The sequence below is a fragment of the Fukomys damarensis genome, unplaced genomic scaffold, assembly GCF_012274545.1.
Source record: "Fukomys damarensis isolate Sample0158 unplaced genomic scaffold, DMR_v1.0_HiC HiC_scaffold_39, whole genome shotgun sequence".
Classification (NCBI taxonomy): Eukaryota; Metazoa; Chordata; class Mammalia; order Rodentia; family Bathyergidae; genus Fukomys; species Fukomys damarensis.
Window position 1 is genome coordinate 39,603,129 of NW_022900951.1, and position 11,722 is coordinate 39,614,850.

The 11,722-nt window shown below is 43.4% G+C and overlaps 1 protein-coding gene across 2 annotated transcripts in view; it reads right to left on the reverse strand.

Moving 5' to 3' along the window:
- The window catches only part of Dipk2b (divergent protein kinase domain 2B), a 38,960-nt gene extending 28,612 nt beyond the window's left edge, over positions 1–10,348 (reverse strand). For both annotated transcript variants that reach the window (XM_010628370.3, XM_010628369.3), the window contains exons 1-2: positions 10,008–10,348; positions 2,447–2,711 (exon numbers count right to left, since the gene is read on the reverse strand). In XM_010628370.3, the coding sequence (XP_010626672.1) occupies positions 2,447–2,711; positions 10,008–10,243 (501 nt within the window). In that variant the 5' untranslated portion in view covers positions 10,244–10,348. The remainder of the gene's footprint in view (positions 1–2,446; positions 2,712–10,007) is intronic.
- Between the last annotated feature and the right edge of the window lie 1,374 nt (positions 10,349–11,722).

Consider the following 11,722-nt stretch of genomic DNA (forward strand, 5'->3'; position numbering starts at 1 on the left):
AAAAAAAAAAAAAAAAAAAAAAAGAGCAGCAGTTTGGGTGCTCCTAAATGAGGGAGGGTCCTAAATGATTATGGATCGGGCTGTCTTAACAGGGTGTTGTTAATGGATGTTGTTTGGGCAGAAAGAAGGGAGACTTGTTTAGTTGGATGTAAAGCAAGATGCTAAAATAGGTAGAACACATTTAAGCACAATGAAAAAAAAGGAACTCACTTATTACAAGCATGGCACTTGCTGTGCATTTCCATTATAGCATCTTCATGTCTATAAGCTCATTAGGATGAATGAATCAGGCAAAGCAGTTACCATTTGCTACCATTTGAGAAACAAGCAAATTCAAGGGCCTACCTAGCACAGCACCTGGTGACAGTGGGCATTCAGTCAGTATTTGCTACATAAATGAAGCAGAGTCACATCCAGCCAAATGTCAGAGCTCAGAGGATATTTGAGATGATCCTTAGGCCAGTCATGGTGAACCTTTTATAGACCGAGTGCCCAAACTGCAACCCACCCACTGACTTACCACAAAGTGCCAACACTGCGATTAAACCTGAATACTGAGGTTTTAGTTTAGAAAATGCAACTGTTATCTGATGCTTAGCTGTTGCAGTGACTTGGCTCAAGTGCAGACAGAGAAGGCTCTGTGTGCTCACTGCAGCACGTGTGCCATAGGTTTGCCACCACTGCCCTAGGCTCTCTTCCTGTGTCACTTTTGGGGCAGAGCACAGTAGGGAAGTCCTGAGTTTAAATTCAAGGTAAACTGGTCAGTAAATGAAAGACCCAAGTCAGTAGTCTGTTCTTTGTCCCCATATGGAATGTCATAACATCAACTACTTTGCTTTGCAGTAATGCGTACTCTTGTCTGTTTCTACACTGAGCCATAAGCTTCTGGGAGTGGAGCTTGTGTCTGACTCATCATTGAGTCCCCAGGATGCAGCACAGTTGTTGAAACTTGTTGAATGGATTAACAGGAATGAGAAGTTCTCTGTTCTTCCTGGATCTCTGCTCCTCATTTTTCCACAGCTTTCAGTGGAAGATCTAGAATTTAACCATAGTTTCCAGTCCCCAAATCTTTTTCCTACACTCTAATATTTATATCCATCAAGATAAGCGACATTGGATGTATCTGGAAGGTTGTTTTGGATTTGTCAGGTCTCTTAGACTAATTCCTACTCTATTTTATTACGGAAGTGTCTAGAAGGCAAGGGAAATATTTTTCCTCATTTCAAAGCCTAAGGCCAGACTAGCCATCTTACGTAGAATCTCAAGAATGTCTTGTGCACCAGGAAGTTCCTTCCTTTACTATGTTGTCCAGGTAGTCTTTTCTTGCATATTGTACTCTGCAGTGTGTGACTTGACAACATGGAGGCAGGAAGAACTAATGGGATTTTCAAGAAGTTCTGAAATAAGTTCTCTGTTTTTCCCGGACTCCTTGTCTATCTTCTTATAGTCCTCAGCACATATGTGGCAAAGTGGAAACAGTCTCACGGTGGTCTTTCCCAAGCCTCAGAACTAGCTGTGGAATGGTATGTGGCCTTCAAAGAAACACTGAGAATACTATTTGACTCAGAATACTGCGCATTCTATGTCCACATCAAGTTGACACATAAAAGTACCCATCATGCCACACAACCTAAGAGCAAAGCCAGTCTGGTTATATGGATGAGATATCCAGGAATATTCTTGCTGTATGTCCTTCATCTTGAAGGAGCCAGGGGAGGGTCTGTTAATGCTCAGATTCCATCCACCCAGGCAGTTTCGGTGTCCGTGTGAAGTTGGTAGTGGCCCAGGGAGTGTGGGAAGCAGCCAGCGTCCCCATGAGAAGGGCAGTTCAAGTCCTCCAGCCTTGTCATGGTAGGGAGGTTGCAGCAAGCCTCTTGTTTCCCGTCTTTGCTGAAGGTGAGCCACTGCTCAGTCTTTAGAAGGAGCATCTTCCATTCTAAGGTCTCAGCTAGATGTGTGTGGAGGTTCATGGCTGTGCTGGTCTGAACAAAGAAGACAATAGTGCAGGCGGGAACTGATGTACAGTAGGATATATATGGGAACTTCTGTGGGAGGATGCTCACCTATCCTGGGGCTTGGTGAAGGCTGCCAGGGGACTGCTGCAGGTGAGTTTCACCCTGTCTGGGAGGTGGGCTGCTAAAAGTCATCCTGTAAGGTCTTCAGCCTGGAAGTGGCAGCTGGAAATTATTTCTCAAATAATCTCTGAGGGTCACATAAAAAAAAAATGGTGGATGACAATGGGACATAGCCTTAGAAATAAATATTGTTAAGTTTCTGTCTTGTCACAAGCCACTCGGCTTTATTATAGTTTAGACAGGCCGGCATGTCTCCTTTTCTTCAGATGAGATGTGAGATTGGAATGGATCTGTCTCCCTCCCTCCTTTCCTCCCTCCCTCTCTTTCTCTCTCCCTGTGCCCACCCACACACCTATAGGCCACACACTCACCTGCACCAGGTCCGGTGTGAGGCGCTTGGCCCGCAGCCATTTCTGGAACCTTTCTGTTTTCCTCAGGACACGCTCAATACTGCAGGTCTTTGGGGCTGATATGGAGGCACAGATTCTCATGTCTGAGACCTCATTTTGGTATCTGCTGATCAGCCTAGAGATCTCTACAGTGCGCCAGGTTTTAGAATCATCTGAGTAATTTGCAGGGTAAGAAGGCAAGTATTCAGAAGGCAATTCGAGGTGGGAAGCCAGCGAGTTGTCAAACCTGTTGGAAGAATAGCCCTTTTAGGATTAACCTTGAGCTGGAGGCCAGCAGAGCCGAGGGGAAGGAGACAGGGAAAAATAGCCCACCTGATCCACTTCTCTTAGACTAAAGTATTCCAAACTCTTCCTAATGAGAGGAGTCTTTTCATTTCCTCAGACTCCAAGAAGTGTTTATGTGATGTCAGAAAAGGTGAGAGAGGTATGGGCAGGACAGAAATTATCCTTTTCACTCAACTGGTATAGAAGGGCTAGCTGCAATCTACTGAATTTCTACTCATGTAAAGATAGTAACTATACACATGCTGACACTTTTGATTCTTCTCATACCCCAGCCTCGCTTTGCTGGTTTGGGAATAGAAGCTCATAGAACCTGAGTACTTTGCCAAGGGTCAGACGGTATATTGCAGGGATAAAAACCCTGGGCTGTCTATCAGTGAGCACCACCATCTTTTCCCTCCCTTCTTTTAGTTACCCAAACCACCCATCCATTGTTCTCGAAGAGGCTCTTGGGCCTGCACTGGGGAGACCAATGCCTCTCCGCATCCAATTTGAAGGAGCCCCTTCAATTTTTTTCTCAGTACAAAGATTTAAGTCATCAACACCAACAAAGTCTCAGACAACCATGGTTGCAAGTGGTCACCAAAACTGGAAGCTACCTGGGTTCCAGGAGGAGAGGCACAGGCTTATTATCATTTGCCAATTTTCTCAGCCTCACGGTCACTTTTTTCTCCCTACTCATTTCTCCAACTGCATGCTAGCATTTCCATTAGAGTAGAATTTCAAATCTCCTTTTTTTTTGGTACTGGGGATTGAATTCAGGACCTTGCTCTTGTGAGGCAGACGCAGTGCCACTGAGCTAAATCCTCAGTCCTATCTCCTTTTGATTTATGTATGAAAAACTACCCAGAAAAAGTTTACCTTCATTATTATTAATAACTGAGTGTCATACAGCAAGTGAAAATTGGGCTATATAATACATTAATTTAATATAAATGAGAATCTTTAAATTCTTATTATGGAGCAATATTGAGTAACCCCATGACAATGAGATTTGGATAATGTTTTGGGAGAGATAGCATTTTAGTGAGCCCCAAACCCTAGATTGTTTTGTTTTCTTACTTCTATGATGCAGCCTTGCCTGAGACCACAAGCTTTTCCTATTGTTTTGATGGCAAAGAAAGCCACACAAAAATCTTGCAAGGATGAAGAGGTCACAGGATTTGTCCAGGGAGCTAGAGAGTGCAGACCCCTGAGTCCCTGGAGAATGCATGAGAGCTCTGGACCTCTCACATCTGGCAAGATGGGCAACCAACAGAAATGGTCAGGGAGCAACTTCGACAGTGCAAGTTGCAATGGAATTCTATTCAAGAACATTTCCACAAGGATATTTAAAAAGATGAAACACTGTAAACTTTAATAAGTTGATTTTACTGGAAGTTTCAGGGCAATCATGGGAACTGACCCACCCTACTGGGAGAATCAACTAGGGCCCAAGGCCCCAAGGCAGGCCTATCTGCCTGTGTTCTGCAGCTCTTCCTGCTTGTGGAGTTTCAACCCACCAGAGATCCTGAGTTTAAGTATTTACAGCTGAATGGCTCTTTTGGTTAATGATAATAATAACATACATTTATGAAATACTTAAGCATGGTGGTCATTTTGCTCAGCGCTTTATGTATGTTAATTTAATTCTTTCAATAAACCTATAAGGTTGATACTATTATTAACCATACAGATGAAGAAACTGAGGCACAGAATGGTTACATCATTTATCCAAGGCTACATGAGCAGGAGTCAGAGGATGTGACATTCAAGGCAGCTGAGCTTGCAGTCTTCACCTCTTCACCATGCTGCTTATTCCTCTATCATCCATTTTATGAATTAGCTCATGGGAATAGATTGATAACATTACTAAGGCTTAGAGCCGACTAGGTCCTGAAAGTTTGTTTTGCCCTTGCTCTCATTCCTATTTTGTTTTGTGGATGAGAAAACTGAAGCCAGAATATATAAGTATATGTGACTTGTGTGAAGAGCTGCAGACAATTAATGGAGAGGGAGGGAGATCTCAGGCTCCTGTTCACCTAATTGGTGGGTTGGGTAGAGAGACTTTTCTGTCCTTTTCTTCTGTCCCCACCTCCTGAGAAGGCACTGTTGAGATGACAGCAGTGTCTTGGTAGGAGACCTGCAGTGAGTGCCTATGCAGATTTAGCAGTGGCCAAGGGCATTCCATAAGGACCGAAACAGAGAAGTTTCCAAACCTCCTTTCCATCGAATGGGAGAAATGCATATTTTCCCAATATCAATCACCTACTTTATTGAGCAGAAGAATGTCAGTGAAAATATGGGTCCTACTTTTTATTCACCAAGTTGTTAATATCCTGGAATTTGGAAAACCACAAAACAGACACAGCTTCCAAAGTTTTCTTCTGCACTGAGATCATGGACATAATTGATGTGATGCTGACCAGGTTCCTTATTGGGCTAAAAGACAGTCAAGCAGAGCCAGGCATGGTGATGCATACCTATAATCCCAGCACTCTGTGAGGCTGAGGCAGGAAGATTGAAAGTTCAAACCCAGTTTGGCCAACTTAGAGACTTAGCAAGCCCTGCCCCCGCCAAATGGGGTTGGGGCGGCGGCTGGGAATATAGCTCATTGCAAAGGTCCTGGGTTCATTCGCCAGTACAATAAACAAGAAAGAAAAAGAAAAAAAGATGGACAAGTGGGATTATAGTTTCACAGTTTCTCAGAGCTGGGAGGAAGCACCAAGGCCAATCCCCTGAGCCTCTTAACATGGAGGGTAGGGAGGCTATGTGTGAAGGAGAGGCAGCATTGGGATTTACAGTGAAATGTCATTTTCTCTTGCACATAGACATGCCTTTCTATTTATTTCTTTCTTCTATTCTCCATCCCTCAGCTCTGAACTGAAACCTTAAATCATCTAGCATTTTTCCAAAGCTCTTGGGATGCAGTCACATTCTTCAGCACAGTTCACAGTGCCCTTTCTAGGCCTTTTACCTGTGGTTCCTCTTATAAGCTTGCTTTGGTCTCCCAAACCACAGGTTACCTTTGTCTAAACCACATTTGTTTGGACCTCTGAGTCTCTATCCATTTGCCATGTTGTGTTTCCTTTGCATAAGACACTTTCTTCATCTTGTCTGGATAACATCTACCTAACCCTTTATACACTAAACAGGGGAATCTTCTGATGGCCATTCCCTTGTCTCCTAATTGGGATCCATTCCTTCCCATATGCTCCCATAATGCTCTGTGTGGGACATTTTGTATGCATAATTCCTTCCTAATACTTTGATTTAGCTATTGATTTACTTCCCTACCTTCCTGGTTGAAAGCAAATTCCTTCAGGACAAGGATAGGGTCTCTTCCAAGTTTGTAACTCAGTGTTCAGTGGAGTGCTGGCACCAAGTCAGTGCTCAATACCTTATGGTTGGGTAAGTGGACAGATGGATAAGTGTTTGGATGTATAGGTGGATAAGTGGTGGGTATTTGGATGTATAGAAAGAGAAGTGAGTGGAGACGTGCATGAGGAGATGGATGCTGGGATGCACAAAGTGATGGTTAGTGAGAGAATACACAGAGGGTTGACTGAATGTGTAGATGGATACTTTTTCCATTACCTCTAGGGCCCTGCAGCTCTCAAGGCCTCTGAATTGGTGTCAGGAAATGAGATAAAGCAATAATCACTATCATCTTCTGAGGTGAAGAAGAAAGACAAGAGGCAAGGGAGAAAGGAAGGCAGTACTCAGCTTAACAATTTCTTTTTTCTTTTTTCTTTTTTTTTTTTTTACTGTCAGCTCTCTGCTGCTCTGTTGGAAATATTTAAATCTTCTTTAAGACTTTGGGTGTAAAGGTTTGGAGATATTAGGCCAAATACATGCAGTCAGGAAGGTGAGATAAAGCATTCACCAGCTACCCACCAGCTTGAGGGGCCTATCTGTGGTTTGCTGTTGAACAGATATAAGCATCACATAGTCCTTAGTGAGGACCAGAGCAGGAGCCTGAACACTGGCCTTGGTAAATAAAGTATGCAGCCAGATGTCTCAGAGTTTAGTTGGGACTTCTCCTGAAATTTAATGATGATCTTTTTTTCAGCTTTAATTGAGTTTATTGGTACATTTTAGGGATACAGTACAGAAATGATGATCATTTTTAAAAGTGGAGAAATGTTTGGAGATCAATAAGATGAACAAACGTCTTATTAGAAAGAGGGAAAGAGAAGCTGGGCATTCAGCTCAGTGGTAGAACACATTCTTAGCATGCCCATGGTCTGGGGTTCAACCTCCATTACCCAAACAAACAAACAACCAATGAATAATTTGAGGAAAAGTGGGGGGCAAAGAAGAAACACAGATGACTGATAAGCCTGAAAAAATGCTCAACTCAGAACAGAAGAAATGCAAATGAAAATATAGCAATTCGAAACATTTGGGAGTGAGAAGCGAACTCTACATAGAAGTCTCTGGATACACACACACACACACACACACACACACACACACACACACACACTCCATGTTTTTTGAACCAGAAACCCTACTTCTAAGAGTTTTCACATGGAATTAATCAAGGCTAGGCACAAAATCTCACCACAGGAATGTTCAACATAACACTTTATAATGCTGAATTAAAGGAGAAGGGAGAGAGCAAGGAGGGAAGGGAAAGGGGACTTAAAAAAAAGGAAGCAAGTTGTACTGTGTGCATGTACCTACTCCCCAAGATGATTTAAACTGCATGTACTAAAAAAAAAAAGACTTTATAGTAGTGAAAAGTGAAAAAATACTAGGCCATCTCATGGTAGTGAATTAAATACATTATGGTTAATTGATGTAATTGAATATAACAAAAGAATTAAGAATCCAGTAGTGAAGAATATTTAATCATATGGAAAGATGTTCCCACTATATTTTAAAATGAAAATTCCCCAAGTAATAAACATGATATGATGATATTTTTGTTGCAAACGTTTCTTAATCCATATTTAGAATAAAGGTGGAAGAGCTATACAACTAAATGTTTAAGGGTTGTTCTCTTGTGGGAGTAATTATACATGACTTTTATTTCGTGTTATCCCTAGTCAATATTCCCTGATAATTCTGAAATAAACAAGTACTACTTTTTTAGTAAGAAGAAAGTTATTTACAATGCAGAGAGGACTATAAATAAGTCTACCTCCTCAGACCCACTCACGGCCTCTTTCTGGTTTTTTTTTTTTTCAAGACAGTTTCACTATTTAGTTCAGGCTGGCCTTGAACTCGGAGATCTTCATGCCTCAGGCTCTCAAGCGTTGGAATTATAGGAATGAACCACAGTTCCTGGCTTCTCTCTGCCTCATGGCACTAAGGATGAATATTCTCAGTGTGGAGAGCTATAACCCTGCCCCTGCCCTGCCTGGTGTTTTCCTGTGTATATCTGTATCTTTTCCTTTCAGACACACATGGAAAATGAATTCTAAGGGAGGTGAAGTAATATCCTGAACACCAATAGAGCACAAATCTACTCAGGATAATACTTTCTGAGTCTGGCCAGTACCTGCCTGAGGGGCAGAAAATTTTGTTTGTTGACACTTGGTGAAAAAGGAGGAAGGGAACCGAGATCTTTTCTTCAGTTGAAACCCTTAATTTCTCTCCCTCTTATCTTAAACTGTCTTAATATATACCCCTTTTCCCATTGCCTCTTTCCTCTGAGGAGTCAGCACTACATCACCTGTGTTCTTGGTCCTCTTCATCCCCTTTCTTAGATGGGAAACCTCAAATTCCTGTTCAACATCTCCATCTTCCTTTCACCTCACAACCAGTTAGTGAACAAAGTGACTGTATGGTTGAACCGACTTGTATGCTTCCTGCCCTCCTTTGCCCCAGATGACCTGTCTTCCAAACTATGAGAACTGGTCTCACAAGCCCTGCTAGCAACTCCAGTCCATTCTCCACACTGCTTTCGGAGGCATCTTCCCCTTCCCTGCTTAATACCATCAGCACTGCCTACAATGGCACTGCCCTAATTGAGCCTCTTTTGACATTTAAAATACCTTAAAGAAGGCTTAATAAGAAATGTTCACATAAACTCTCTAAAATATCTGTGATCTCTCAAAAGAAGTTTAACATTTTCAATGAGTACTTTCTATTTATGATTTCTGTTTACTAATTTAGTTGGATAATACAGATTGGTAATAAAGTCATTGCTTATACTTTTTGTTTGGTCACTGAATCTTAAAATCACGATAGGGCCTTGAGGCCTTGCAGAGAAGGAGTGTGTGACAAAGGGTCTTTGGTACTGAAAAGTCCGGGAGTTGTTGGCCACAGGTTAAAGTTTTAATTCTTGGCACAGCATTCAAGGCTCCCTAGCTCCTCAATCCTTCTAATGTTTTGCCATGCCAGCCACTGAGCACCTCAACAATTCCTACACCTCTAGGTTTTTGCTTCAGCTGCTTATTCTGCCTTAAGCCCTTCCTTCCCACAAAATGTCAGCTCAGTTTTGAAGAACTTGCTCAGAATTCTGCGCTGGGGGAAGCCCTTTCACTGTCTCCAGTTTGAAATCAGGTCCCCACTTTGGAGCTTCTCACCTTGTTCTGTATCAGATCAAAAGCCATATTATTACCTGTGACATGGTTCCCTCCTTCTGCCTCCCTTCCTCTGGAATACAATGGCTGGTTATAGTGGCTGTCAATGCAGCACCTTCTGGGCCCTGGCCTTGGGTAAATCACCTTGACTGTGTGTTGATCAGCTCGAATTCCAGAGCACCATACCATTCTTTGGTGAGAGTTTTCCTCTGATCAGGGCAACATCTCACAACAGATAAACGGGTTCTGAAACTTTGGAGTAAACTGTCCCAATTTGAATTTCAGATCTGCCACTTACTAGGTGGTGCCCTTGAGTGAGTCAATCTCCCTATGTCACAGTTCACCAACAGAATAACTGGTGTAAACTATTAGGACCCAGGATGGTTTCAAATGTCCACACATAGTAGGCTTTCTATAAATTTTGTTGCTCTCATCGTGCCAAATAAATTTGGAAAATGAAATAGCTCCAGGCTGTGCCATTCATAGAAAGGAAAATTTCAAACTTTCATTTTGAAAGGGACCTTTGGATTTAGCAATTTAGGGCTGGAGTTTGTTTTCAGCCACTGCCCTTCCACCCACCCCAACCATTACTGCTATCATGAAGTAGCTTTGCTGTAGCTCCCACCCATAAATTATATCCTGATTCATTTTTAACAAACATCTGGACATCTTCAATGAAGAGAACAGAATTTTGCCCCTTAGAGTTATTTGATTGAGATTCTGACCTTATTTCTTCTTTAAAGAACTTCTTGCAAATGGATGTCCCAATGCAGGCATTGCATTTATCAAGACCGAGGAAAGTCCGTCCCAAATTGTAGGTGGTTCTGACTCGGGGCACCAGAGAAGGAGCGGGAGAAGCTGGCGAGGAGAGAGAACAGCTCAGGGCCGTAAGCCCCAATAGCAACTTGGCCAGCCAATGTGTGTGGAGGGCGGCAGCTTCAGGCCCCAGCCCGGGTTCCATCCTGGACTCAGAGCTGCGACTTCAGCTGCCACACAGGACTGCACGGAGGGAGGCTCGGCTGGAGAGGAAGACTGCGGAGCAGCGGGCTGGGCTTCAGGCTGCTGACCTCATACCGACCTCCCAGGTTTCTGTTTAAGGATGCTGATCTGCTTGGGGCTAATGAGGCTGGGGAGGGGGTGAGGAAGTTCGTGGAGGATGCTGATAACGTGTTTCCAGAGTTACTCTTCCTCTGCCTCGGGCGGCTGCCTCAACCTGGGGAACAATTCACTGACAGATTTTAGAAAGGACAATGGTCACAGCTTCCCCGTGTGGTCCTCTCAACAAACACAGGATATCCCAGCTGGGCAGGAAAGGTCCAGGCAGGATGTGTGCCGACCTAGGTTCCACCTGGGGGTTTCAAAGAATCCTGAAGGTCACCACCCTCCACTGTTTTCTTTCTGTGTATATCTGTCTCTATGGAATACACACACACACACACACACACACACACACACACACACGCCCCCAACACACCCCACTATCCCCCTTCGGCATTGGATAATATGGCCTTTAACCAGCTATACTTTTCCCCATTTTACCATATTCGGCTGTGAAATAACCATTGGTTGATTTGCTGGTTGTTAAATGCCATATTTAACATTGATTTTAAAAGAGAAGGCCTTTTGCTACTTAGGGAATAGAGAACCCTGGGTTCATCCACTTTCCCTTCCTGATCTGAGGACAAGAGAGGGGAAAGAATCTGGTGGCCTCTGTGACATGGTAAGGAAAGCACCAGAAAGAGCCTTCTGCCTGTGCTCAGCAGTGTGTCTGTCTCCCCCACGCCTGAAAGCCCCTCTTTCTTTTCACCTCGCCTCACTTCTCAGCAGCTAGTCTGATTCGGGAAGACCGAAACGCCCCAGGATTGCCTTCCTCTGGATGCTGAGAGAAGGGTGACCATGTGGAGAAGATGGCAGCACTAATGTGGGAATAGAGAGAGCTATACAGACTAAATTAGGGAAGGCAGGGCAGCTTGTCTGAGTTTCTACAGGGAGCTGGGGCTTGGTTGTTTGGCCAGTCTGAGAATGTAAGAGAGTGCATGAGAAGGTGGGGCTGGGAGAGGCAAGATAGAAGGCGAGAGGGGATGGGAACAGGCTCAGAAGTAGTGAGTTTGGGTAAACCTTGATGAGAAGAGCAGTGCTTATTAAGCATGTGCTTATTAGTCATCTGTATATTTTCATGTTCTCCTTGGCAGAATGTCTGGTCACATTCATTTTTTGTTGTTGAGTTTTGAGACTTTTTTTTTGTATATTCTAGATCCTAGGCATTTGTTGGGTATATGATGTTATAGTTTGGATCTGGAATGTCCTTTAAAGGCTTATGAATTGCTTCCCTGTCCGTGGTGCTTTTGGAAGGTGGTGGAAACTAAAAAGCAGAGCTTAGTCGGAAGTCTTTAGGTCATTGGGGGCTTGCTCTTGGAGGGGATTCTGGGTCCACAGGTCT